Genomic DNA, 27643 nt, shown 5'->3' on the forward strand with positions numbered 1-27643 from the left:
TTTTAAGGTAACGTTTCACTCCAAATCAATATCAAAGTCTGGTTTAAAACACAGACACTGCTAGTAGCGATAAAAAGTAAACATATTCTGTTTTATTTACTCAGACAAATCATAACACCTCTGTTTTTCAGATGACAAAACAGAGTCCCATGCATCCATAATCAATCTGTTGGTGAGAAGCAGAGCAAGATGGGACAATGGCTCTGTCAACTCAACAATTCTGTCTTCTTAAGTGTTATTTTTTTCTCAACTTGAAAATGTGGTCTTAGTTAATATATACATTTTTCTGCTAGGATCACATGTTCTGGCTTCACTTAGCTCTGGTCAGGGTAATCCACAGTAAGGAAACTCATTCATTCACTCAACATGTTATTTATGATGTACGAAATTGACAGGGACATGCAGTGTGCACAGCGAGGTCTCTGAAGTTAAGCACATCAAGTGAAAACATCACTTAGTGTCACTCACTTCAAGGGTAGATTTACTACTAAAATTTTAATTTTATAGCATTAAAACGAAGCTACTCGTTCCCCGCCCCCCTAAATCACAAGACCCAAATAAGCTTTGTTTCTAGATGTATAGTCCAAGCAGGCCAGAGGCAGAAGAATCTCGCTAAGAGAAAATACTAGTTGCTCCATGGGCATCCAGCCAATCTTGAAAATGAGTACAGCATTTTCAGTCTTCAGAATATTAAGAACAGGTCATAAGAAAAAGAAAATAGGAAGTAAGGACCGGAGGTTGAGAAGCCTGGAGTCGGTTCAGACTGTCTGAATCACTTATGTTGTGGTGGTGATTTGAGCTGACAAAATGTTATTGGAGGGATCACTCTCCTCAACACTGTTTGCTTTGGGAAGTCAGGCAGAGATTTATTATGGCTGAAAGCCTTTACAGCTGTCGGATGTAGTCCTGGGTTACGAGAGTTGAAAATATCAGCTGAAATTAATAGCATGAGTTGTGATTTTGAATATTTGCAACAGTTGCAATGGAAAAAGGAAAAAAAAAAAGGAGAGACCACAGTTTTGTTGTGCATCTATGATTACCTTGAATTGTGGAGAAAAAAGTCTTGATATATCAGGGAAAGAAAAAGGCAATACAGTATCCACTGGATATCTAAAATAGATACTTGAAAGGCTGTAATAAAGGCCTGAAAATTAATAGGATGACATCGAGATGTAAGATGTTAGATTGCGCATGCGGAATGAAACAAAAAAGACAATTCTGGAACTAATCTCTTTCCAAATAAAGTTCATCTTGTAGAGTAACTCTCACTGTAATTCATGAACATTTTTAAAATACCAAGCAACATAGATAGGTATTTTAAAGTATTAATTATAACTTTAAATCTACATATGCAATTCCTATAGTTATATTTATCCATCTATTTTTTAAAAGATTTATTTATTTTCTTGTAAGGTGTAGATAAAACAGAAAGAGGGAGGAAGAGAGTTCTTCCATCCCCTGACTCACTCCTCAGATGGCATCAATGGCTGAGATTGAGCCAGACTAAACCAGGAGTCGGGAAATCCATTTGGGTCTCCCACATGGGTGGCACCTTCTACTGTTTTTTTCAGGAACATTAGCAGGGAGTCGATCAGAAGTAGAATTGCTGGGGCTTGATGCTCTTATCCATCTATCTTTAAAACTGTAATCTCAGTCAAATGCTAAGGGAAATATCTCAAGTTTTGTTCTCATTTCTAGGTTGATAGAACTGAACACACCCTAAAGAATAAACAATTTTTTGTGAGGCTGAACTACTCATATTTAATGTTTGTTATGAATACTAATCACCAGTTATACAATGGTTTCTGAATTTGCTTTTATTTTATTATGAATTTGCTTTCATTTTATTATGAATTTGCTTTATTCTCATTCCCAGGAATAATCTCATGGATTACTTCCAGCTGAACACCTTGCTTCTGAGTGAAATCTATGTGTTGACAAGTTCTTCCATTACTTACTTAGAGGACCAGACATATAACCCAGAATATGGACACCTAGGCAAATAAGTTGTTGAAAGAATCAACACAAGCAATAAATGTGTGCCTATGCTTGTATCAACAGGAGATAGCCAGCCCATTATTAATTAAAATATTTATTTGTCCAAGTTTAAATAAATTCCAACACTTCTTGTAGACTGTGGTATGTTAATTTTAATATTGACCTGCTGATTACAGTGACCCGTACCACTATATTACGGTTGTAAACAGGAATGTTATTTGACTAATTACCATGAAAATGCCTTAAAGCTGAATATGTCTGAAGGGTGGGGGATATGAATATTTTGACTGCATTAATATCTGATTTCATCATTATGTTTTTATTCAAAATACTATTTTTCTGGAGTAATGAAATATGTCTTTCTGAACAAGCTTATATACCCTCATTACCTTGGTTACCTTCATCATTTTATTATTTTTTGTGGTTTTAATTCACTTCAGAAATAGTCTAAATAACAGCATGAAGCGCCAATGAAAATTCCAGTATAAGAGCCTGATTTGTGAATCTGAGTAATTGTAAGTGATACTTTTGACAATTATATGCTACCATATCACCTCTCTAGTTTCAAATGCTTTGTGGCTTCTAAGTGGTTTCAGGATAAGAACACATGTTGTCTGTTTTCTCCTCTCTCTAATCTCACCCCAATACCTCCCTCACGCTTCTCATTTCTGTTAATTTATCCTTCTCTTAGTTTCTTAAACAAGTTGTACCATTTGGCAGTGCCGTTACTGTGACCAAAATGTCATCTTCCCCCCTCAGAAGGCAACACAGCTTATTTTCAGAGCATTTACCTCGGGTCAAAATTACACCTGTGCCTTAGTGAGGCAACGTGACTATTTCCTTGCTAGTCCCTAAGCTCCTTAAGAACCGGAGCCATATTTGCATGGTGTCCTTTCATTGTTCCATTAGGAAGGGGCAACTGCTTGTTGTCTGAACGAATTTTACCAGTCATTTTTGCTAGCCAGACCTGTTTTATGCTTTCTCTGTATCCTGTTGAAGAGATAACATCAACTGATAAATGAAGAGATAGGACTCTTGACTGAAAGATAAAGATAGAATGAGATTCCACCTGTAGCTTAGTGGGTTACAAGCAGTAAGTTCTTGAGCTAACCAGGGTTTAGGTAGCAAATGTTATAGGCTGACCTATTTCCCACAAAATTGATATGTTTAATTTCTAACTCTGAGTTCCTCAGAATGTGACTGTAATTGGAATAAGAACTTTAAAGAGGTAATTAATAGTAAAATGAAGTCCTTAGAATAGCCTCAAATCAAGTATATTGTTCAAGCCACCCTCTCTGTATCATTGTGTTATGGCAGCCCTTGCAAACTAATATTTATGGTATGTTCTTATTTTTTGGGATACTGCAATTTAAATTTTTTGACTCTAAATGAGTTAAGCATAGCCCATCATGAGAGTGTCTTCCATCCCAGTATTGCCTCAGCAATAGTAAATGATTTTTTTTCACTCTTAAGATGGTGTAATTAGTTCTAAAAAGAGATGTTTCCAACATCAACTGTTACTACCTTAAAGTGTGCCACTACTTCAAAAATCACAATGATAATAGAGAAATAACTTTAGTTCAGTAGAATTTAGAATATACTTGTTGGGTATCTACTTGGTGCTCTGTAATACTTACTGTGCAGAATACAAGGTCAACATGACATCATCCAGTCACACAGAATTCAGAGATGTCCGTGTCATTGCAGATAATCCAGGCTCATTTCATTATGGGATAATGACCTCAGTCAATGAGGCAGACATTATTTCCATATTAGTCTACAAAATGACTCTGTTTTCTAAATTCTGAAATATGATATTGCATAGAAAACTTTTTTTTCTTACCTCAAACAACATAGATGACCTCAATTCAAATATAGGAGTAGAACATTTTTATAGAATATTTCTGAAAGTGAAGGTACTGTGGGAAGAAAGCAGATTCTTTTTCCATTTAAGCAGATGTGATTATATTCTGAGATGTTGATTGTATATCAGTGTTTCAGATTATGTTACAATAAACAATCAAATTGTTCAACATGAGAAAAATGATTTTAAAAGTTAAGGTATATCATGAAATGTTGCTCTCTGAAATGCAAAATAGTTAACATGAGAAAATGCATACAATGCATGGAGCACAGGCTATGAAACAATGTACAGTATGATGCACTTAAAAAAATAAAAACAAATAGCTATACAAAGAAAAATAAGTACAAAATCAATTGTGTCTGGGTGGTAGGATTACAGGACATTGTGTGTACGTGCACATGAGCCCTTCCGTACTGACAAGCTTTCTGGAAATAGCAAGTATATGTCATTCTATGGACATACAACATCAAATAATTTTATGGTGTGAAATCATGTTATTAATTTCAAAAAATAAAACACTAAGACTGGAAGCTCCGTGCATTTTTTCATCTTTTTTCAGGAAGAGAGGGGAGGAGGAAAGCAGTAGCCACACCTGGAGACACAAAATACAGAACTGATCCTTTCCTATCACAGGAACATCAAGCCCAGACATACTTTCAGACAATTTTCATGTAGGAATACTGCTTCAAAGCAGGAAGTTAAATTTGGCTAAATATCAGTAAAGTATCATCATGAGCATTTGAAGTTGCTCTAATTAGTATTTATTTTTCCTTTCAATACATTTAAAACCTCCAAAATTTAGACAAATAATTTTTTTGTAACATATGTGTTGGTTTCTGGAGACAACCATACAATCACTTAAAAGGACATGCATATGTGTATGTGAGGGTTCAACAGCCTGTGTATGGCTCTTTGGGGAAAAAAGCAATATACTAACAGCAATTCAATTTGAATGCCCTATACATGAACCTATCATGTGTGAGAGAAGTGAATACAGGTCAGATGGGGCACAAAATAAGCTGCTCCTTCCACCACTGAGTCATCTGAGACTTTTCCTATACCTCCAGGCAAATATGGTCATCTAGAAACACCTTCCACATTCCAGAATATAGTCAAAGTATCCTTATTCCTAATCAGAAGAAAGGTAAATTATTCCTAAGGAGAGACAGAGGAAACAAGCACTTTTTTAAAGATTTATTTATTTGAAAGGCAGTGTTACAGAGAAGCAGAGGCAGAGAGAGAGAGAGAGGGAGAGAGAGGGAAAGAAAGAGAGAGATCCTTAATCTGCTGGTCCACTTCCTAGATGGCCACAACAGCTAGAGCTGAGCTGATCTGAAACCAGGAGCCAGGGGCCTCTTCCAGGTCTCCCACATTGGTGCAGGGGCCTGAAGACTTGGGCCATCCTCCACTGTCCTCCCTGGCCACAGCAGAGAGCTGGGTTGCAAGTGGAGCAGTCAGGACTCAAACCAGCGCCCACAAGGGATGCTAGCATTGAGCATTGCAGGCGGCAGCTCCACTGACCATTTTACAGGGTCAGGCCTGGAAACAAACATTTGATAAGAATTTTTTTTTTTTTAGGAGCTGGGATCATGGTGTAGTGGGTTAAGCTGCGGCCTGTGATGCCAGCATCCCATAGGGGTATCAGTTTGATACCTGGCTGCTGCTCCACATTCAACCCAGCTCCCTGCTAATGAGCCATGGAAAGTAGCAGATGACCCTGGTGCCTGAGCCCCTGCGCCCATGTGGGACTTCTTCCAGGTATCGTCTGGCTCTTGGCTTCAGCTTGGCCTAGCCTTGGCCATTGAAACCATCTGGGGAGTAAACCAGTGGATGCAAGATCTAACTCTGGCATTCAATTCAATAAATGAATCTTTTCTGAAAAAGAATTTTCGGAGTGTCTTCCTAGGTAGTTCACATCCAGTATCTCAATAACCCCATGCAAACATACATAAGATTCTTTAGATGGATCTCTTCATGATTTAAAAAACTAGCTTACTTTGGGTGCCTGGGACAATAAATATTTTACTGAAAGACATGTAATAAATGGTATTTGACAGAGGTAAGAATAAAGGATAGAACAGGGCCGGCGCTGTGGCTCACTTGGCTAATCCTCCGCCTGCGGTTGGGGTGCCGGGTACTAGTCCCGGTTGCTCCTCTTCCAGTCCAGCTCTCTGCTGTGGCCCAGGAGGGCAGCAGAGGATGGCCCAAGTGCTTGGGTCCCTGCACCTGCATGGGAGACCAGGAAGAAGCACCCAGTTCCTGGCTTCAGGTCGGTGCAGCGCCGGCCGTGGTGGCCATTAGGGGAGTGAACCAACAGAAGGAAGACCTTTCTCTGTCTCCCTCTCACTGTCTATAACTCTCTCTTTGTCTCTCTCTTTCACTATCTAACTCTGCCTGGCAAAAAAAAATAAAAAAAAAAAAAGTATTTGCTTCCACTTAGTTTAAAGGAAAAAATGTGTTCTATTACACACTAAAACATCATACCAACACACAACACATGACAAAACTGTAATACAATGTAGTTTCATGTAATAATCAAATATTAACATTCAAGCACATGGAGGTCACCTTCTAAAAGACAAATTGGGGTTTTGTTCACAACTAATTTTGTGTAACTTTACAAAATTTTTTCACTCAACAATGTCTGACACTGAGCTTGATGTGTAGAAAGTCTGATATTTTAAAGATATTAATATACCAAGCAATATTCAAAATCTTAATTCTTTCTTATATAATATTCTCCCAAAATATGAAGGGTTTGTTTCTGTTGATTCTTGTGGTGCAGATGTGCAAAGAAGATATGAAGAATTTGAGTTGTTTCTCAAAGATCACTCAGCTACTAAAAGTGGAGATAGGCAAAAATCATTAATGGCAAGGTCTCTTTGTGAACATGCTGGATTGCTAAATTTATTTTTGTAATGTATAGGTCACATAAGTTTTTCCCTAAAGTTTGTCTATGCATTCAGGGTACGCTTTAAACAGAGGAATTTGGATTTAAAAGGCAAAGGAAGCTCAGTGTGGTTCATTCATTATGAAAAACACCCGAATATGAGATGTCAACAGGGGACATGGGATGAGGGTTACATAGGACCTGATGATGCTATCTCAGAATTTTTGTTTTGTAGATTTAAATTTAATGATAAAATATTTGTATATTAAAATCAGAGTTTAGAGTAAATATGCATATGATATTTAGCACAAAATAAATGTGGAGACGTGACTATTTCTAGATACAGCAAAGCAAAACATAAATTTTCTGACAGATTTCCTAACCAAATACCACTGCAATACTAACAGCTATGTAATAGGGAAATTTTCCTGTCAACACAGCTTCATGTTGAAGTTCCACATTAACACTCATAAGAAAAACACAGCCCAAAGCTGACAAAGTAGATGCATAGGGGATTCCCTCCACACTTTATATTACTGGGAGATGGTATTCCTTTTTGGCATGTGCTGATGGTCCATGGTCATTGGCCAGCCTTCAGTGCTAGTCATACCCAGAACATAAGGAAAACCACAACCAAACTATTTGCACTCTGTCAGTTTATTTAAAGAAACATTGAGAACAAAATATAAGTGATCCCTACAGTAACAGTGCAACATTGATTAAAAATAGTTTTCAGTTCCAGTGGGACTTGTGCATTTATGCTAAGAAACTATACGATTATTGTTGTGTTTAACTAACTGGTTTTCTTCTCAGAAGTGGTTGTCTGGCTATATTTCTTCTTCATTTTAAAGATATTGACTTACAAATGAAATAATCATCAAATTGGCATTACCTAATTAATATGATAAAAAATTTGATTACATGTAATTGCTGGGAAAATAATTTCAAATTCATGGCTGCCAACATTGAAAAATATAAAATGAGAAGTTAATAATTATCTAACTTACTAGATCCATGTTGGTAGTAATATGAGGATAATGTTAGTGATTGCTAAAGAAAAATTTGTTATTTTATTAAAATAAACCACTAAACCAGAATACTCCAATTTATTTTGTCCTGCATTTGTTAAATAAAGGGGACTCCAATTTAATCCCATCAAGGTGGCATGTACCAATGCCATCTCACCAGTCCAAGTGATCAATTTTAGTTCACAATTGATCATAATGAAAGGACTAAGAGTCAAAGGAAGCACATAAACAAGTCTAGCACCTGCTAATACTAACTGATAGAATAAATAAAGGGGAGAGTGATCCAACATGGGAAGCGAGATACTCAGCAGACTCATAGAATGGTGGATGTCCTAAACAGCACTCTGGCCTCAGAATCAGCCCTAAAGGCATTCGGATCTGGCTGAAAAGCCCATGAGAGTATTTCAGGCAAGGAAAGCCAAGACACTTTGGCAAAAAAAAAAAAAAAAAAAAAAAAAAAACTAAATGAAAGATCTCTGTGAGTGAGATCCCAGTGGAAAGAACAGGTCTTCAAAGAAGGTGGTACCTTTCTCTGAAGGGAGGAGAGAACCTCCACTTTGAATATGACCTTGTCTAAACAAGATAAGAGTCGGTGAACTCAAAAGGCTTCCATAGCCTTGGAAACTCATGACTGGTGCATAGGGAGATTACTGATGCCATAAACAGGAGTGTCAATTTGTAAAGTCAACAACAGGAGTCACTGTGTACTTACTCCTCATGTAGGAGCTCTGTCCTTAATGTGCTGTACATTGAGACTTAATGCTATAATGAGTACTCAAACAATATATTTCGCTTTGTGTTTCTATGGGGGTGCAAACTGTTGAAATCTTTACTTAATGTATACTAAACTGATCTTCTGTAAAAAAAAAGAAGAAGAAGTAATTAGCAATTCCCAACTTGACTCTCACTGGGATTAAACATGACAATAGGTCTGATCTGATTTCATCATCATTTAAAAAATCATCTATTATTTTTCACTTTATGTTTGTGTGGGAGCAATCTGTTGAAATCTTTACTTAATGTATGCTAAACTGATCTTCTGTATATAAAGAGAATCGAAAATGAATCCTCATGTGAATGGAAGGGGAGAGGGAGTGGGAAAGGGGAGGGATGCAGGTGGGAGAGACGATATGGGGGGGAAGCCATTGTAATCCATAAGCCGTACTTTGGAAATTTATATTCATTAAATAAAAGTTAAAAAAAAATAATTTGTGGAAAGCATTTGTCAAAGTGCTGGACATATTGTGAGGGCACAAAGTTAACCACAGTCATTTTACTTTAATGGAAGAAAAATTCTCGCAGGATACAATTTTAATGATATATTCCTGCTAAAATATCAGTACTAAAATATCATGCTGTGGAATTTTACATGGATATTCTCCCTACCTTTCATAACTTGCAAATACTGGGTTTCATAACTTGTTATATGTGTGTGTGTGTATACACTATATTGGAAAGACAAACCTAGACTGAAGATTAGGTGTTTATTATAGTCAATATGAACATAAAGTAAACTTTCCAACCAACCATTTCCCCTATCATAATCTACTCAATGGAACCTGCAATAAGGGTTCAGTGCACTTTTCCCATAGCAAGACACCACATAATCAATGGGGGAAAATTAGAATTTGTTCAAATTTTTGATATTTTTCACATGTATTAGCATCTAGTCCAAGGGATTTTGAAATATATATATATATACACAAACAAAAACCTCATAAATCTGCTTTCTTGCCTATTTATTTGGACTTTATTGGGGATAAAATCTGTTTCAGCTCATTTATGCAGACTTGGTTTTCGTAAGAGCTGTCTTCATTTGAATTTTTAAACATATGCCACTATATCCTTAAAAAATGACAAAGAAGAGTGTTTGTGTGCAAATGAGATCTAAATTTTTTTTAATTAGTTATTCTTGCTGTGTGTATACTTTGCTTGAAAAACAAAAGCAATATAGACCAGAGACATAGAGGGTATTTAAAATTGTTAAAAAGAAATGTCATAGATGTGATAATCTATGCCCTTTGGGGATGCCTTTCAGAAAAAGGATTCCTTCTAAAATTGCTATCTTCATCAAATTTGGGGCTTGTACCAAGCTATATCTGTGACACAACACTACGATTCATTGCTCAATAAGAAAAGTAAGAATAGAAACAGAGATTGGAGCATCCAGAGAGGACAAAAGTAGCAGATGGCTGGAATTTTCAAGCGTACCTCAAAGGAGGGGGCTGGTGCTGTGGCATAGCAGGTTAAGCCACTGCCTGCAGTGCTGGCATCCCATATGGACACTGGTTCTAGTTCCAGCTGCTCCACTTCCAATCCAGCTCTCTGCTATGGCCTGGGAAAGTAGTCAAAAATGCACCCACTTGGGAGACCCAGAAGTAGCTCCTGGCTTCCCGCTTAGGAACTGCACAGTTTCAGCTGTTGTGGCCATCTGGGGAGTAAACCAGTAGAGGGAAGACCTCTCTTTGCTTCTCTGTAACTCTGCCTTTCAGATAAATAAATAAATCTTTAAAAATAAGAGTATCTTAAAAGAGAGAAACTTAGAAAGACCATTTTGAGGTCTGTCCTTTGAAATAGAAATAGTGACGTTTCTGTAGATGAGGTGATGAATATTATCATCAAAACGAAATCTCCAGCAGTTACAGACAGAGCCAATGAGGAATATATACACTTGGAATAAAAAAAAAATACAAGTAAATCAAACTAGCCACAAGATACTCATGATCCACAGAAGATAATTCAAGATAGATCTTACTACATAAAATTGATTTTTAAAAAGTCATTGTGTTGTGGCTCACTGCACAGTGATTTTTTTAGTTAAAACACCAGTGATAAAGAAGGTGCAGACAGAGACTTGAAAAGCATGTGCATTAAGGTTTGCTTTGCTTATCAATTTATTTTTTGAATTTTGATTAACATGTAATACTTGTACATTTTTATGGGGTACAATGCAGCATTTCAGTATATTACAGAGCATAAACTTATCATACAAGGCCATTAGGCTTTCCATTTCCTTTTCTTTGTTTTTGGAGCCTACTTGCTCCTATTTTCCGGTTCTTTAGAGGGTATATTATTATATTATTATGAGCTATAGTCACCCCCACTATGTTGCAGAACCCCAAAACCTGTTACTGACTGTATTTTAGTATCCACAATCCAGCCTTCCATTCCCATTTTTACCACTCTTCCTAAGAACTTTCTAAGTTCAGATCTACTATTTTTTTAACTTCCACATATGAGATAGAAAATACAATATTTGGTTTTCTGTGTCTGGATTATTTCACTTAACATGATTTTCCCCAGTTTCACCTACTTGCTGAAAATGTCAGGAAGTGACATAAAAACAGACACATGGTCCAATGAAATAGAATAGAAATCTTAGAAGTTAATTTATGCATCCATAGCTGATGACTCTTCTACAAAGGCACCAAAAATATACACTGACAAAAGGACAGAAGGACAGTGTATTTAATAAATGATGCTGGTGGATATTATTATGCAGAAGATTGGCGCTTGACTTCCCTCTCTGTCACTCTATACAAAATTCAACTCAAATTTCATCAAAGATATAAATATAAGACCTGAAACCATGACACCAGTAGAAGAAAACATAGGGAAAACACTTCAGGATATCGCCACAGGAAGCAAAACTCTTAGATGAGACCTAAAAGCACAGCAAATAAGAATAAAAATAGAAAAATAGGATTATACCAAGCTAGGATGTGTTTGCATACAAAGAGAACAATTAACAGAATAAAGAGTCAACTGACATATTGGAGAAAATATTTGCAAGCTATTCGTATGGCAGAGGATTAACATCCAGAATATATAAAGAACTCCTAAAGTTCAACAATTTAAAAAAAAAACTAGTTAAAAATGGGCAGAGGATATGAACAGACATTTCTCAAAAGGAATACAAATGGCCAATAAAACAAAATGCTCAACTCTGAAGCCATCAAGGAATGCCAATCAAAACTACGAAAAATGAGCTATCATCTCACTCCAACTAGAATGGCTATTATCCAAAAGGCCAAAAAATACCAAATATTGGCAAAGATGTGGCACGAGAACTCATATACACCACTGGTGCAAATGTAAAGTAGTATAACCATTATGGAGACTTTTACAGAGATTCCTCAATAAGCTAAAAACAGATTGACTATATGATCCATCCATTTCACTACCAGATATAGATCCGAGATAATGAAATCAGCCTAGCAAAGAGATACCTGTACTCCTATGTTCACTGCACCACTATTCACAATATCCAGCACAGTGATGTTAACTTTCTTTTTGTCCTTAGAAATCATATGACCTCTATCAGATACAAAAACCCCGCTCACACCTGTTCCCAGATGACAGAATGACAATTACCATACATGCAATTGAGATCATCCTATGTTATTCAGCCACTGTGCACCTATTTGCTGACTCATGACTGAAGCCCATCTATGGTCACTTGTGCTATTCAAACCAGAAGAACCACTCAAATACCTGGTAGAATCATGATCTACATAAGTGATTACTATTATTATAAGCATTAACCTTCAGCATCATTAATTATACAGCAAAATGGACTGATTCAGAATTTGCTCCCTCAGAATGAAGTATTGCCATCTCCAAAATCTAAAACAGCATCACTTGCCGGTGTATATGGAATCTTGAGAAGTAGTATGAAACAACACAGAGATATTTGGTTACAGTAGGCTTAAAAATGCAGGAATGCACCTGGTAGTAGGAAAACAAGTAGCAAAACTATTCTCTGCAGTAATATAAAAGATGGAAAATGTATCTACAGCTTACGTCTAACTGAAGATAATAGAGGAAAAAATATGATCTAAAGAGAACGTTGGTTGATATACAAACTGAATTTACAAAGTAGAGAAGCTAGAGTATGTGGGATTAGAAAATAAGCCTCTTATCTACAGCCTTGTTTAGCTATTAAAATATTCTCAAATTAAATAATATTCTTGAGGTAAAGTTCAAATCCAGGGTGCTGCCAGCAAACATGCCATCAAAGTTAACATCAAATCAAGTGTGCAGCTGTAAGAGCCTTTGTCCAAACCTCAAAAAAGATTGTGAGAACTTTCTCAGCTAATCTTTGGGAAACGCTCATGCTCTCCTCAGGGCACGGTCCACAGCAGTCTGACATTCCTAAAGTAAAGATGACTTGTCTGAAACATACTGGTGGACTACTGGATTAGGCATTTAGGACATAAAATAAACCTGAATCAGGTTAATAAAAAACCCACTACGTTTTTAAGAGAGTTACATTGATGAAAGCCTGTCATCTTAAGCCAAAAGAAAATGAAATAATTCAAAGTGAAAAATGTCCTCTGATCCTGCAAGTTTCCATTGACATAAAGCTAACTGAGAATTCTACCCTGTTGGAAGCCTAAGTCCTATCTTATTGAAAAGGAATACTTTTTCCCCGGTATTCTGCAAATACTTACTTTCCTTAAGTATTTGCAAGGCCCTGAAACTGGAGGGTGCATCTTTGAGATCCTGAAAGCAATGACTGAACAAATCATTCCCTTAGACCAGTAGAAGTTAATAGAATGAGAGCCCCTAAATAGAACCAGTTCATTGTATGGGGAATTGGCAATATTTTCCTAACAGAACTTCAGAATTCTGTTAGACTAGTGATTTAATTATACCTATAAATTTTCTTAGTTTTAAATAAGAATATTTCCTTTGATTATCCATCCTACTCTTACCATTGTTGAACATATGGGGTAGAGAACTTGTCTTTTGGGTACAGAAGTTTCTGTATCAAGGGGATCCACACCCAAAAAGCTGCATCCAAAGAACTTTAACTATATCCATTTCTTATTTAGATCATAAAGATTCTCTACTTCAAGGTTGATGCTGTAATTGAATGATACATTTGTCTCTTAGGAAGAGAGAGAGATTTTTTTGCATGGGGGAAAGAGGAGGAGGAATTACTTAGTCTCAGGGCAGGGAGTCAGGGATCTTTGGAAAACTGACCATGGTAATTCCTTTTTTTAGATACATGCCATTTGGTGGTACCTTTCCTCACGGGCTCTGGGTTTGATCATGAGATTTGCTTTAGCTAATGTGTGCAAGCAGAAATGCTCTTGTTCTTTGGTGTTCTCTCTCTTGCTGCTCTGAGAACCCAATAACTACAGTGTAAAGGCATTGAACTTAGTTTGCTGCATGTTGCGAGACAATGCTCTAGCTATTCCTATCACTGCAGATGACATCATACCAATTGCCATGCATGTGAATGAAGATGGCCATCCAGCCATCAGCTCACTCACCACGCAGGTTTGGACTCAGAAATATGCCCAGTGGTGACCATCCTGGAAGGTCTAGAGAATTGTGAGCTATTTTTTGTTGTTGTTGAAGTACTAAAATTTGAAGTGGTGTATTACTCTGTAAAAGCTCATTGAAAAAATAAACACTGTTTAGTGTTACTTTATATATGAAATTGATCAAGCAAACTACTCAAAAAATGTAGATAGTTCAATTTGATTGTCTACAGTTCCATTAATCTCAGTTGCTTTATGGATATCTAATATGTGTTTTGTGATTAGGACAGCTTTCTTCATTTCCTTTTCAGATTGTAGTGTAAAAGTCAACTGATATTTATGTCTTGATTTTATATCCTGCGATTTTACTGAATTCTTATATTCGTTCTATTCTTATTTGTTCTATTCTTTCAGTTAATTTTTGCTGAGTTTAATAACTTTCTGCGTATATGACAAATGATAACTGCTGTCAAGAGGCAATAGTTTCAAGAGAGCAAAATCTATAAATGGCATCCTCTGTTATTTATAGAAATACTACAGGAGTGGGTTTTCATGTAGCAATTACGCTACTGTTGGGCCTCTCACACCCCATATTCTTTTTTTTTTTTCAAAAGATTTTATTTATTTATTTGAAGACAGAGAGAGGGAGAGACAGAGAGAGAGGTCTTCCATTCTTCTGGTTCATTCCCCAGATGTCCGTAACAGCCAGAGCTGTGCTGATCTGAAGTCAAGAGCCAGGAGCTTCTTTTGGGTCTTCCACACAGGTGCAGGGACCCAAGCACTTGGGCCATCTTCTACTGCTTTCCCAGGCCGTAGCAGAGAGCTGGATCAGAAGAGGAGCACCTGAGACTCAGACCTGTACCCATATGGGATGCTGGCATCACAGGCGGAGGCTTAGCCCACTAAGCCACAGCACCGGCCCCTCACATCCCATATTCTAAAACCTGGATGTAAGTTCTGTCTCAACTCTACCTACTAGTTTCCTGCTATTGCAGCTCTGTGAAAGGCAACAGTGATCACTTACATATTTGGATCTCTATCATTATGTGGGAATTTCAGATTGAGTTTCTGGCTCCTGGATTTGGTCTATTCCAGTCGTGGCTATTGGGGTAGTGAGTCAGCAAATGGGATCTGTCTCTCTGTCTCTCTCTCTCTATCAATCATCTTTCTTCTGTTTCTATCTCCATCTCCATCAATGTTTATAACTTTCAAATAAATGCATAAATAAAATTAAATATGTGTACATATATATTTATAAATAAGTACTCTATCACAAAGTTTTATTGTGGAGACACTTATGGTAAAGGGAGTATGGGTATGTACTATATAATTTTTATACTTAGATTTCTGTACTCTTAAGCCAATAAGTAAAAATTAGTAAGCAATAAAGAATGTGGCTATGGAAATATGTAATTTATTATAGTCCATTGGTGAATAAATATAAATTCATAGCTATTTTCTTTAAATACTTAAGTATTTAGGCAACGATTTCTTTGGTACAACACTTCAGTGCCTGGAGAAACAATACCCATACTCACATACCCATTCTCCCTTTACCATAAGTGTCTCCACAATAAAACTTTGTGATAGAGTACTTATTTATATATATGTATGCATATTTAACTTTATTTATGATTTGATGGAGATAGAGATAGAAACAGAAGAGAGATGATGGAGAGAGAGAGAGAGAGAGAGAGATTTGGCTTCACGAAAATTGAAGCCTTTTGGGACTGGTATTATGGCACAAGTTAAGCTGTCACATGTGATGCTGGCATCCCATATCAGAGCAGTGCTGGTTCAAGTCTTGGCTGCTCTGTTTCCAATCCAGTTCCCTGCTAATGTGCATGAGAATGTACTGGATGATGGTCCAAGTACGTGGGCCTCTGCCACCTGTGTGGAAGACCTGAATGGAGATCCTTGCTCCTGGCTTCAGCCTGACCCAGAATTGGCTGTTGTGGCCATTTGGGGAGTGAACCAGTGGATGGAAGATTTCTCTCTCTTTTTCTTTGACTCTCCATTCCTCTCTTCATCATTCTACCTTTCCAATAAGTAACAATTAAAAACTTTTGCACATCAAAGTACAATGTAAAAAAATGAAAAGGCAAAATATACCAGTTAGAAAGCTACTGAAGTAGTCCAGGATGGCAACAACTTGAGACTGAATCAAAACTATGGTATTGGGGATGGAGATTAAGAAGAGATTCTAGGCCGGCGCCGTGGCTCAATAGGCTAATCCTCCACCTTGCGGCGCCGGCACACCGGGTTCTAGTCCCGGTTGGGGCGCCGGATTCTGTCCCGGTTGCCCCTCTTCCAGGCCAGCTCTCTGCTATGGCCAGGGAGTGCAGTGGAGGATGGCCCAGGTGCTTGGGCCCTGCACCCCATGGGAGACCAGGAAAAGCACTTGTCTCCTGGCTCCTGCCAGGATCAGCGCGGTGCGCCGGCTGCAGCGGCGGCCATTGGAGGGTGAACCAACGGCAAAGGAAGACCTTTCTCTCTGTCTCTCTCTCTCACTGTCCACTCTGCCTGTAAAAAAAAAAAAAAAAAAAAAAAAAAAAAAAAAAAAAAAAGAAGAGATTCTAACACGTTTCTCTCATACACTACAATTAGGTGTCCAGTAACTGAATGGCATTTTCTGGCACAGATGCTTAGCTTGCCGATAGAAGCAAGGCAATGTAGGATGAATATATAGGAGTGTAAAAAGTGGACATCAGCTGTATTTGCTTGCATGCATCCATCCCTTAAGCTCATAGAATGGTACCAGGTTTGTCTCTGATGTGCTGTTCTTCCTTCTCTTGTAGATTGTAAGATAGTGGTGAATCTGATGGTCTCTTTTCCCATCCCACTTCCCTATGCCCATGGAAAAAGTGGTGGTGGTGGGAAAAACGTGCTGACCAATGAGCATATTCCCCACTTCACATTGTATTCAAGGATGGTCAGAAACAGCCTAATGAGATGCAATCCTAGAGTGTAAGCACAGTTACTGGGAAGAGGAAGCCCTGTCCTACTGGGCGATGGTTTGATAAATATTATAGTTCCTTCAGGCAAGTGTTTCTTTTGACACCCTCAAAAGCAGTAAAAGCCTAAATAAAAGCAAGCATTTGAAAAGGTATAGCCATGATCAGTATTTTTGTTGACTGCAGTATAGACATATTGTGGAACTGCTATCTTTTAATTCTGTGTACAATACTGTCAATGGGTTCTCAGATCTCAAATTTATAGTCACTGCTTTTGCTCTGGTTAAAGCTCAGTTCTGATTGTGGTATTCACTAGCCAGTAAGTGATGCAATGAAAAAGTGAAGCAATCATTCTTTTATTATTTTCATAGAAAAGTCATTTTTTTCTTCCAATCAGTTTCCCAAATTCAGACTACTGGACATTCATTACCATCTTCCTTATTTTCTCAGGTGTTCATTAGTAAAACATTTACACACACACACGTTTGCACATACGCCTGTCTCTCCAATCACGAGTTTAAGCAAAAGCAATAGCTGTTGCGTGCTGAATTGTAATCTACCACCAGAGAGCCAAATATGGATACAATATATCTGAGGAATCAATTATCTTCTGATGAGGTCAGATGCATTCAAAATGATATCATAAAATGCTTCGGTAGCAACATAAAATATTCTGTGACTATTTGAAAATTTTCCTTTCCCTTTAATATAGGTCAAAGTTGAAAATTCTTTCTATGTTCTTGTACAAGTTAGATATATTAGGATCTCAGATATCCTTTGTTGATTCATGATCTGTTGCTTTAGACAAACTTTGTTTTCCCAAAGACTCTGGAAGCTATTCTATGACTAACAAGTCTTGGTTTCATAAAATTCCTATATTAGCTGTCTGTAGTCTTCCTTTTCTTCCAAAGATTAATTTGGTTTGGGTGGGAATTTTCTGATAAAACAGATCTATCACAATCTACAAAAATAACTCAAATTATATCAAATTATGGTACCATAGTTACTGTGGGAAGTATTAACTCTCTAAGAAAGCATGGCCTTAAAACAATTTTTAAACAATTTCTTGCTTACATGATTGCTTTATGAGGAACAATTTAAGATTTATCATGCTTAATTGGTCTTCAGGGAAACATTTACTATTTTCAACATGATACACACAGGAAACCTCCCCACGCACCTCTCACTAAGACATAATGTATCCTTTGAGATTATAGATTTGGAATGAATGATGACTGATGTGCTCTATGAAAATAGCCTATTATTTATAGATGGGTGGATTTACTGCAAGAGACTCCACTTCCTACATTTGCTCCATTGCTTCAAGATAAGGTCACTTTTCAGTTATCTGCCTTGAGAATAATAATCCCTATATAACTGTTACATTTGTTATACATTATACATGTTTTCATATAATATCTATTATTCCATGTAATGTCTAAATTACTGTATAGAAAGTAGGTCATTGAAAGATACTTTTTATTATGTAAAATTATATTTATGCTTGGATTCAGCAGATGTTTTGGGCATGGGAGCAAGAGCTTCCTGGATCAGCTACATACTCAATGAATTGCCACATCGTCTCAAGTTAACAGGGTAGTTTTCAGGACAAGAGATCCTATTTTCAATCTGGTTGTGCAATTTACAAACTGTCTTACCTTGGACAAGCTACTGAATGTCTCTTATCTCAATTTCTTCAACAATAAGACAGGAATAGCTGTACCTATGGAGTAGAATTTTTGCAAAGAATAAAAATTAACACATAAAATATATAGAAAAATGTTTATTGAAGACCAAACAATGCTTGAATGTTAACTGACATTTTTTAAAGTAGTCCAATGCTATGGTAATTATTATTTTAATTTCACAGGTGAAGAAAATAAGTTTATACAGAAAGATGCAAGAAATGGTACCCTTTATCTAAATCCAAATATCCTTACTTCATCTTAAGTAGAGTTTACTTTATTTTTTTAAATATTTTTAAAATTTATTTGACAGGTAGAGTTATAGACAATGAGAGGGAGAGACAGAGAGAAAGCTCTTCCTTCCGTTGGTTCACCCCCCAAATGGCCGCTACGGCAGGAACTGCGCCGATCCGAACCCAGGAGCCAGGTGCCTTTTCCTGGTCTCCCATGTGGGTGCAGGGACCCAAGGACTTGGGCCATCCTCCACTGCCTTCCCCAGGTCACAGCAGAGAGCTGGACTGGAAGAGGAACAGCCGGGACTAGAACTGGCGCCCATATGGGATTCTGGCGCTGCAGTCCGAAGATTGACCCAAGTGAGCCACGGCACCGGCCCCGAGTTTATTTTACTTTTAATGAGGTAACAGGTGTTTTGTTTTATTATTGTTGCTGATATTTCTGTCATGCCAAAAGAAGAAAAAAAAAACTCCATTAGTGATAAATCTTGACTTGTCTTCTATACTCATTTTTTTTGAATTTTTAAAAAATTATTTATTTTACAAGTAATTTATTAATACATTAGATTCTTAAGGTCACAGTAAATGCATGATAATTACTACAACAAAATTCTCATCATTTTCATGTTAATGTGATAATATAAAGAGAATGGGTACAATTTTAAGAATACAATAAAATTTGCCTTCCTTCTTCCCTCCCTCCCCTTTTCTTCCCTCCTTCCTTCCTTATTCCTTTCTTCATTCCTTTCTTTCTTCCTTCTTGTCTCGTTTTGGCAGCACATATACTAAAATAGTAATGCTCTTAAGGTGGTTTTACTCCTTTCAAAACAAAGGTCTTTATGTGCCTTGAAAGGTGAAAAAGGAAAGACGGGGATCGGAACGTCTGAACCTGCTATTGTAACACAGACAGGGGCAAGCAGCGTCACTTTACATTCCTCTTGTCTGAAATTATCTATTTCCACTCTACAGCATCTTTGTTTGTCATTTCCCCAGTAACGTGGTTACACATAGGCCAGCTTTGTCTCTCTATCTAAAACTCTTATCATGTTACCTTTAATACTCACATACAACAACAGCAGGGTCAATAGAGCCATCTTCCTGACAGTTTGCATGAGTTCATCAGTGAGACAGAACTGTGGGAACCAATTTTCTAGGTGACCCTGAAGTCAATATGACCAATAAGGAGACTTTCATATTTCTTGAAATAAACAATTTTAATGAAGTTTGATCACTTAAACATTACAACATAAAAACTTCTGGTGAATACAATTAATAGACTATCACCAAATATTTAGAACTTGGAGAAATTCTCATATTATGATATTTGATTTCATATGCTCAGTATTCAGTATTTCTAATATAATTCAAAAGATCAGAACATCAGATTCTCAATAGTTCTCTGATCCTCATGAAAAGATATTATTGAAAAAATTTAAAATACCATCTGTTATCTGTTGATAAAGGGGCTAGATAAACATGAAGAGCTTTTATTGGGAAAAGAAAATTATTTTGAAACACTAACATAGGATTTTTCAACTTTAAATTTCAATACTTTTATGTTGTATGGCTTTGGGAATGGGGTCGTAAGAAAAGAAAATCATCCAAAGAAAATTAATTTAATTCACCTCCTCCTTTCATCCACCTTAAAAATCTGTTTACAAGGCTCTCTTTGTTGGTTTAACTTTTTTTCTTTTTTTTGTTTGTTTGTTTTTTGTTTTGACAGGCAGAGTTAGACAGTGAGAGAGAGAGAGAAAAGTCTTCCTTCCGTTGGTTCACCCCCAAAATGGCTGTTACGGCCAGCGCGCTGCGCCAATCCGAAGCCAGGAGCCAGGTGGTTCTCCTGGTCTCCCATGCGGGTGCAGGGCCCAAGCACTTGGGTCATCCTCCGCTGCCTTCTCGGGGCACAGCAGAGAGCTGGACAAGAACCAGGACAGAACCGGCGCCCAGCCAGGACTAGAACCCGGGGCGCTGGCACTGCTAGTGGAGGATTAGCCAAGTGAGCCTCAGCACCGGTGCTGTTGGTTTAACTTTAAAACTTGTGTATACAAGCACACAATCATCTTCAAGTGTGTAATCAATATATTCAGATCTTTGGACTGTAGATGTCACTGAAATCCAGAAATCAGTGTTGGTTTTGTTCATTGTTAGTGTGATCAGGAAGCAAGCACATAACCTGTAAAATTTCAACATTAATAGAATATCATATCATTCATGCAACACACACACTCTTGCCTTCCATGTTTTCTTCTAGATGGTGGGAGACAAGCATGAGAAATTGTAGCCAAGAGGACAGATCTGGTGAGCTGTGCACCTCCCCTGCCTGAGCTGCATTCACAGGGCTTCTGCAATGTCCATCTGCCTGGTGTTCAGTGAGCACGGCTACCCAGCCCATAGGTTCCTTGTTGCATTTGAAAATCTCACAAATACAGATGCCATTGATTTTGGTGTTGCTTATCATCACATTACAAGGCTACATCTTGTAACTTTAAATCTTAAATATCAAGAATTCCCCCCTACCACATTCCACAACCTCACTTCCTATTTGCTTCATAAGAGAGCTTTTATCAAAGCACAAGGAATGTAGAGGTCAAAGTGCACAAAACTTAATTTAATGCAGAATAGATAGTGAGTTTTTATAATGGCTAATTTCATGTTCATGGCTGTGCTATCATATACACTCAGCCATGTTGCGTTACTGCAAGCCATTAGAGCAGGGTGCATTTGTTTCCAAGGCTGCATAACAAACATCAGTTCTGGAAACTAGAAGTAAGAGGCCAGAGTGTCAGCAGGGTTAGTTCTTTCTGCAGTCTCTGAAGGAGAATCCATAAAACAGTGTTTTCCGAGATCTTTTCTTTTTGTACAGTCAGATTCTGGGTAATTCTCCAGTCTAGAGGGCATGATATTGGTTACCAGCTCCTAGAACCTGAAAAGAAGGGAAATGATCAGCCTGATGTTCAATTAACACCACCCCTGCTGTCAGTGGATGGGAAGGTATGTCCTTCCCCTACAAGTATACTGCAGAGTCCTTGAGTGAAACATTGTGGAGAGAAAAATCGTTACCTAATGCTGGTTAGAGAGGGTCTCTACGGCGTAACTGCTTTACCAGCCGATTCTCAATAACTCCTCATGTTTCAGCTCCATTTTGCATCCTGGTTTTTAACTCCTAAGAGTTCATGGTAGCAAATAAGGTAGGCCTCGCCCTGAGTACTTTTCCTCCGATGCTGATATTTCTTCCATGTCTTGTCTCTATTTACATTATCATTATGATGATGGTTCCACAGAGTTTATATTTATTTTTGTCATTTTGATAGAGTTTATTTTCATGTTTTAAAGTATGATGATCATTTTCATGTCTAAAACGTTTTCTACTTTTCTGTTCCTGAGTCCACAATATAATAAGAAACTGTATTTTCTTTAAAATTAGTGGAGTTCACTCTAATTACAAGATAATGGTAATTTTTTTGCTACAAATATATCCTTTCCCTTTAAGTTTTCACTGCCAGTAATATAAAAAACAATGATTTTTATACTACTTTTGTAGCTTTTTGCATGTGCTTTTTTACACATTGCAATATTTGATTCTCTTTTAACAAATTATTTGTTTATTTGAAAGGGAAAGAGAGAAGAGAGAGATAGAGTTATTTCATTTGCTGGTTCACTCTCCAAATGCCTGCCATAGACAGGGCTTGGTCAGTCCAAAATCATGAACCAGGAGTACAATCTTGGTCTCCTACATGGGTGTCATGGTTCCAACCAATTAAGCCATCACCTGTCATGCAGTAGGGCATTTTAGAATGTACTTACTTAAACAGGATTATTTGTATTTGTGACTATATAGCAATACACTGTCTTATCCCTTTTTGTAGAGAGGAGCTACTGTAAGTATTTATAATTGGCATTTCTAGCTATAACAGCTACCCTGCACATATGTACTGAGGAGATCATTTGAAAGTTTTGTGGGTACCCAAAAGGGATCACACAAATAAGACTAGTGTCTGCTAATACTAACTGATAGAATAAAAAAAAGGGAGAGAACGATCCAACATGGGAAGCGGGACACACAGCAGACACAGCTATTTAGGCAGATGTCCTAAATAGCACTCTGGCCTCAGAATCAGCTCTTAAGGCATTCGAATCTGGCTGAAGAGCCCATGAGAATATTTTTGACATGGAAAGCCAAGACACTCTGGGGAAAAAAAAAGAAGAAGACATTAATGAAAGATCTCTGCGAGTGAGATCCCTGTGGAAAGAACGGGGCCATCAAAGAAGGAGGTACCTTTCTCTGAAGGGAGGAGAGAACTTCCACTTTGACTATGACCTTGTCTAAATAAGATCGAAGTCGGTGAACTCAAAAGGCTTCCATAGCCTTGGCAACTCATGACTAGAACCTAGGTAGATTACTGACACCATAAACAAGAGTGTCAAATTGTTAAGTCAACAACAGGAGAAGTACTTACTTCTCATGTGGGATCTGTCCTTAATGTGTTGTCCAATGTGAATTAATGCTATAACTAATACTCGAACAGTATTTTACACTTTGTGTTTCTGTGTGGGTGCAAACTGATGAAATCTTTACTTAATATATACTAAATCGATCTTCTGTATATAAAGAGAATTGAAAATGAATCTTGATGTGAATGGAATGGGAGAGGGAGTGGGAGATGGGAGGGGTGAGAGTGGGAGGGAAATTACTGGGGGGGAAAGCCACTGTAATCCATAAACTGTACTTTGGAAATTTATATTTACTAAATAAAAGTAAAAAAAAAAGAGATAAGTTTATTTTGGTGTAAAGATTTTTGAAATTTATGTTTTTATGAAAATGAATTTTCTTTTTTTTAAAATATTTTATTTATTTATTTGAGAGGTAGAGTTGCAGACAGTGAGAGGGAGAGACAGAGAGAAAGGTCTTTCAATTGCTGGTTCACTCCCTAATGGTCACAAAGGCTGAAGCTGAGCCGATCTGAAGCCAGGAGCCAGGAGCTTGCTCTGGGTCTCCCATGCAGGTGCAGGGGCCCAAGCACTTAGGCTGTCTTCCACTGCTTTCCCAGGCCATAGCAGAGAGCTGGATCAGAAGAGAAGCTGGGAATTGAACTGGCACTCATATGGGATGCTGGTACTGCAGGCGGAAGATTAACCTATTGCGCCACAGTGCCAGCCCCTGAAATGCGTTTTCTACAACTGTTTTGATGACCCTCATATGCATGAATAACCATCTCATATATAAGACATATATGTGTGTATACATATATGTATGTATATATACATGTTCACACATTTTTATATCACATTCATGAGTTTCTACTGCTTAATTTTATGATGTGATAGAACTATTATAATAATGATAATAAAAACATAAATCAGATAAACTCCTTTGACACTAAGCATCACTTTTAGTGAGAGAAATAAGTGTTTATTGAAATTAAAGATGACTCTCTCGAGTACTCAAACAGTATATTTCACTTTGTGTTTCTATGGGGGTGCAAACGATTGAAATCTTTACTTAATGTACACTAAACTGATCTTCTGTAAAAAAAAAAAAAAAAAGGAAAGAAATTATCAATTCCCAACTTGACTCTCACTGGGATTAAACATGACAATAGGTCTGATCTGATTTCATCATCATTTTAAAAAAATCATCTATTATTTTTCACTTTATGTTTCTGTGTAGGAGCAAACTGTTGAAATCCTTACTTAAGGTATACTAAGCTGATCTTCTATATATTAAGATAATCGAAAATGAATCTTGATGTGAATGGAAGGGGAGAGGGAGTGGGAAAGGGGAGGGTTGTGGGTGGGAGGGACGGTATGGGGGGGGAAGCCATTGTAACCCATGAGTCGTACTTTGGAAATTTATATTCATTAAATAAAAGATAAAAAAAAATAAAAAAAGGAAAAAAAAGTTATATAAAACAAAACAAAACAAAAAGATGACTCTCTCAAGTCATGTATACATTCTGTTGTTTTTATTTCCCTTTGAATTATTTGAGTGAGTATAAGACATATTCTAGGCTATAGGTTGTTTTTCCAATTGCCAATTGTCATGTAATTTATTTGGGTGCAAAACTGTTGACATGCTGGAATGTGTAGCTATTTTAGGGTTTTCAGTCCTATGTGAGTCAATATATTATGCCAATCTTAGTCTCCTAGATAAGGATTTAAGATTTACTGTGCAAAGAGCACATTTCTAACATCACACAAATAATGTTAAAAAATTTAGTAGAGAAGAGTTCATTATAACTATTTTCTATGAGAAAATATCACAGAAAACTTTAAATGCATGAACTGCCCTAAGCTAGAGAGAAATGTGTTTGCTGTGCAATTACCCTGTAAACAATGCAGGAAACTGATGCCCAAGAAATAACTTTCCCCTGTACCTTCTTTTTCCAAACAATCCGAAGTCCAAGTTACAACTAAAGATAGTTTTATCATGTCATGTCCGAAAGTATCTTTCATATAATTATCTGATGAGTATCAAACAGATGATGTTGCATAAAAACTTGACTAACGGCAAAGTTCATAAAAGACAATCAATAATGTTGCTTGGAATTTCTCCTTAATGTGTCTGAAGAGATATGTTAGAAAGTAGAATGCAACTAATGCATTACTTAAAACATAGAAAATAGAGGCTGAGGTAGGACAAACCATGCAATGTTTCTTAGAGGAGGAAGGTTCCCACTTGTTTTTACACTTGTGTTGATGTTATATCCACTCCATTTGATCTACTTTGCCATGATAGATTTACCTTTATTGAATTTTTGAACCTAAAGATGACTTGAATCTGAAGTGACTAATGTAAATATTAGATTAATTGAATCACCAGCTACTTCAAGTTAGTTTTTTTTCCTAAGCAGATATTGAATGATGATATGATCTGGAACAAGTTCATTTATGGTGTGAAAGAGTATAAAAGAAGAGATTTTCTAAAGATGGAATAAACTTTGTTCATTTAGTTATCCCATCAGTTAACAAATCTGTAGAATGATGTCCAGAAATGCTTGTGAGTTGCCCCTGGTCACAGATTTAGTTTGAGAGAAGTCATGGTATTCCAGGTACCAGGAAAGGCTCCGAAATCACATATTAACACTTTAGCAAATGCACTTCATTCTTATCATGGTGCCCACTGTACACACAGAAATAAACCTCATTGAGATATTCTCAGATAAATCAAATGTCTATCTAGTAATTGAACCCCAATACAAACAATGACAAGGCTGTGAAATGGAAAAAATACAATTACAAGATAGCTTTATTTTATACAAAAATTAAAATTAAAACATAGTTTTTTTCATAATTTGCATTTTCCATAGACTTTTCAAAGTTCCCACATATACCATTTAATGCTTATCTTCAAAGCAGTATGTAGTTGTGACTGTAACTGATTGATAGTAGAATAACAACAATAATAATAGAAGAATAATATAATATAGCTACCATTAAATAATTATGTGAATGATTCTAAATATGATCCTTTCCTGGCATAATTATCATTTTAATGGGATGATCTTGAATACTTAAAACTACTTAGACCCTAAATTCATATGTTACATCTGGTTGTAAATCTATAATAACAGATTATTTTCAATTATTATAATTAATTCTCATTGAATAGATAGATCAATTGAGCATTTCTCCCCATGATTTATAGTAGGAGGATCTCTAATTTCAAAATAATTTAAGTTTCTTTCCCCAAATTATTGGGCCCTGAACTCAGTTCAGGTCTCCCACATGGGAGGCAGCGACCGGACTGCTTGAGCCATCTCAGGATGGGTATCAGCAGGAACCTGGAATTGGAAGCAGAGCTGGGACCCTCATCACAGACACTCTGATATGGGACACACGTGTCCCACACTACATCTTAGCCAATATGTCAAATGCCTGCCTTGGTCACTCGTCTAAAAAGAAGATCATAACTCATTACACAGAATATTTCTCCAAGTTCTAATTCCTGTCAGTCACATTTTAAATTAAAAAAGAATCCCTTTAGTTAATATCTTAGTAATATATCCCAAATTATTGTGACTTTTCACAATGTAAAGTGACAACTTACTTTTTTTCCCTATTATTTGCCCAATTTCTGCTTGTTGCACCAAGGTTCAGGCTTTGAAGTCTATACATTCCAAGTCACTGCCATTGAAACCTTTTGTGTTTTGTCTGGGAGCTTGATTCCAATAACAGAAGACTAACAAGGTCTTAAGATATTGTATTGTACAGAATTAAATGTGTACTTTTGGGCTGGAGAATTGTTAGAGTCTTGTGGTATTAAAATTTCACAGATCAACCAGTTTACAGTTTCTTTAAAACTTTGAACACACTCTACTTTTAAAGATTTATTTATTTTTTATTTATTTGAAAGACAGAGTTAGAGAGGCAGAGAGAAAGAGAAGTCTTCCATCGCTGGTTTGCTCCCCAAGAGGCTGCAATGACCAAAGCTGAGCTGATTGGAACCAGGAGCCAGGGGCTTCTTCTGGGTCTTCCACACGGGTGCGAGGGCCCAAACACTTAGGCCATCTTCTACTGCTTTCCCAGACCACAGCATAGAGCTGGATCAGAAGTGGAGCAGCTGGGACTAGAACTGGTGCCCATATGGGATGCTGGCACCGCAAACAGAGGCTTAGCCACAGCACCGGACCCCCACACTCTGCTTTTAATTGCAGTACTATTATCATAATGCTCATTATTTTGGGGGGAAGTAAAGCTCTATTCCCCTTGAAAGTTTATG

General features: G+C 37.1%; 1 protein-coding gene and 1 pseudogene across 2 annotated transcripts in view; both read right to left on the bottom strand.

Moving 5' to 3' along the window:
- The window catches only part of LOC103351025 (threonine aspartase 1-like), a 51837-nt pseudogene extending 37735 nt beyond the window's left edge, over window positions 1–14102 (bottom strand).
- Window positions 14103–20612: 6510 nt separating this feature from the next.
- Window positions 20613–27643, bottom strand: part of LOC149122674 (uncharacterized) — an 88561-nt gene continuing 81530 nt past the window's right edge. Inside the window, exon 3 of one of the 2 annotated variants that reach the window (XR_016219755.1) lies at window positions 20613–21847. Coding sequence is in view for 1 of the 2 variants with exons in the window: in XM_089312344.1 (XP_089168470.1) it covers window positions 21831–21847 (17 nt within the window). In the remaining variant the exon portion in view is untranslated. The remainder of the gene's footprint in view (window positions 21848–27643) is intronic. The other variant, XM_089312344.1, reaches the window with a different exon arrangement.

Source organism: Oryctolagus cuniculus, chromosome 13, assembly GCF_051225735.1.
Source record: "Oryctolagus cuniculus isolate XC-2025 breed Fujian yellow rabbit chromosome 13, ASM5122573v1, whole genome shotgun sequence".
In the NCBI taxonomy this organism is placed as follows: domain Eukaryota; kingdom Metazoa; phylum Chordata; class Mammalia; order Lagomorpha; family Leporidae; genus Oryctolagus; species Oryctolagus cuniculus.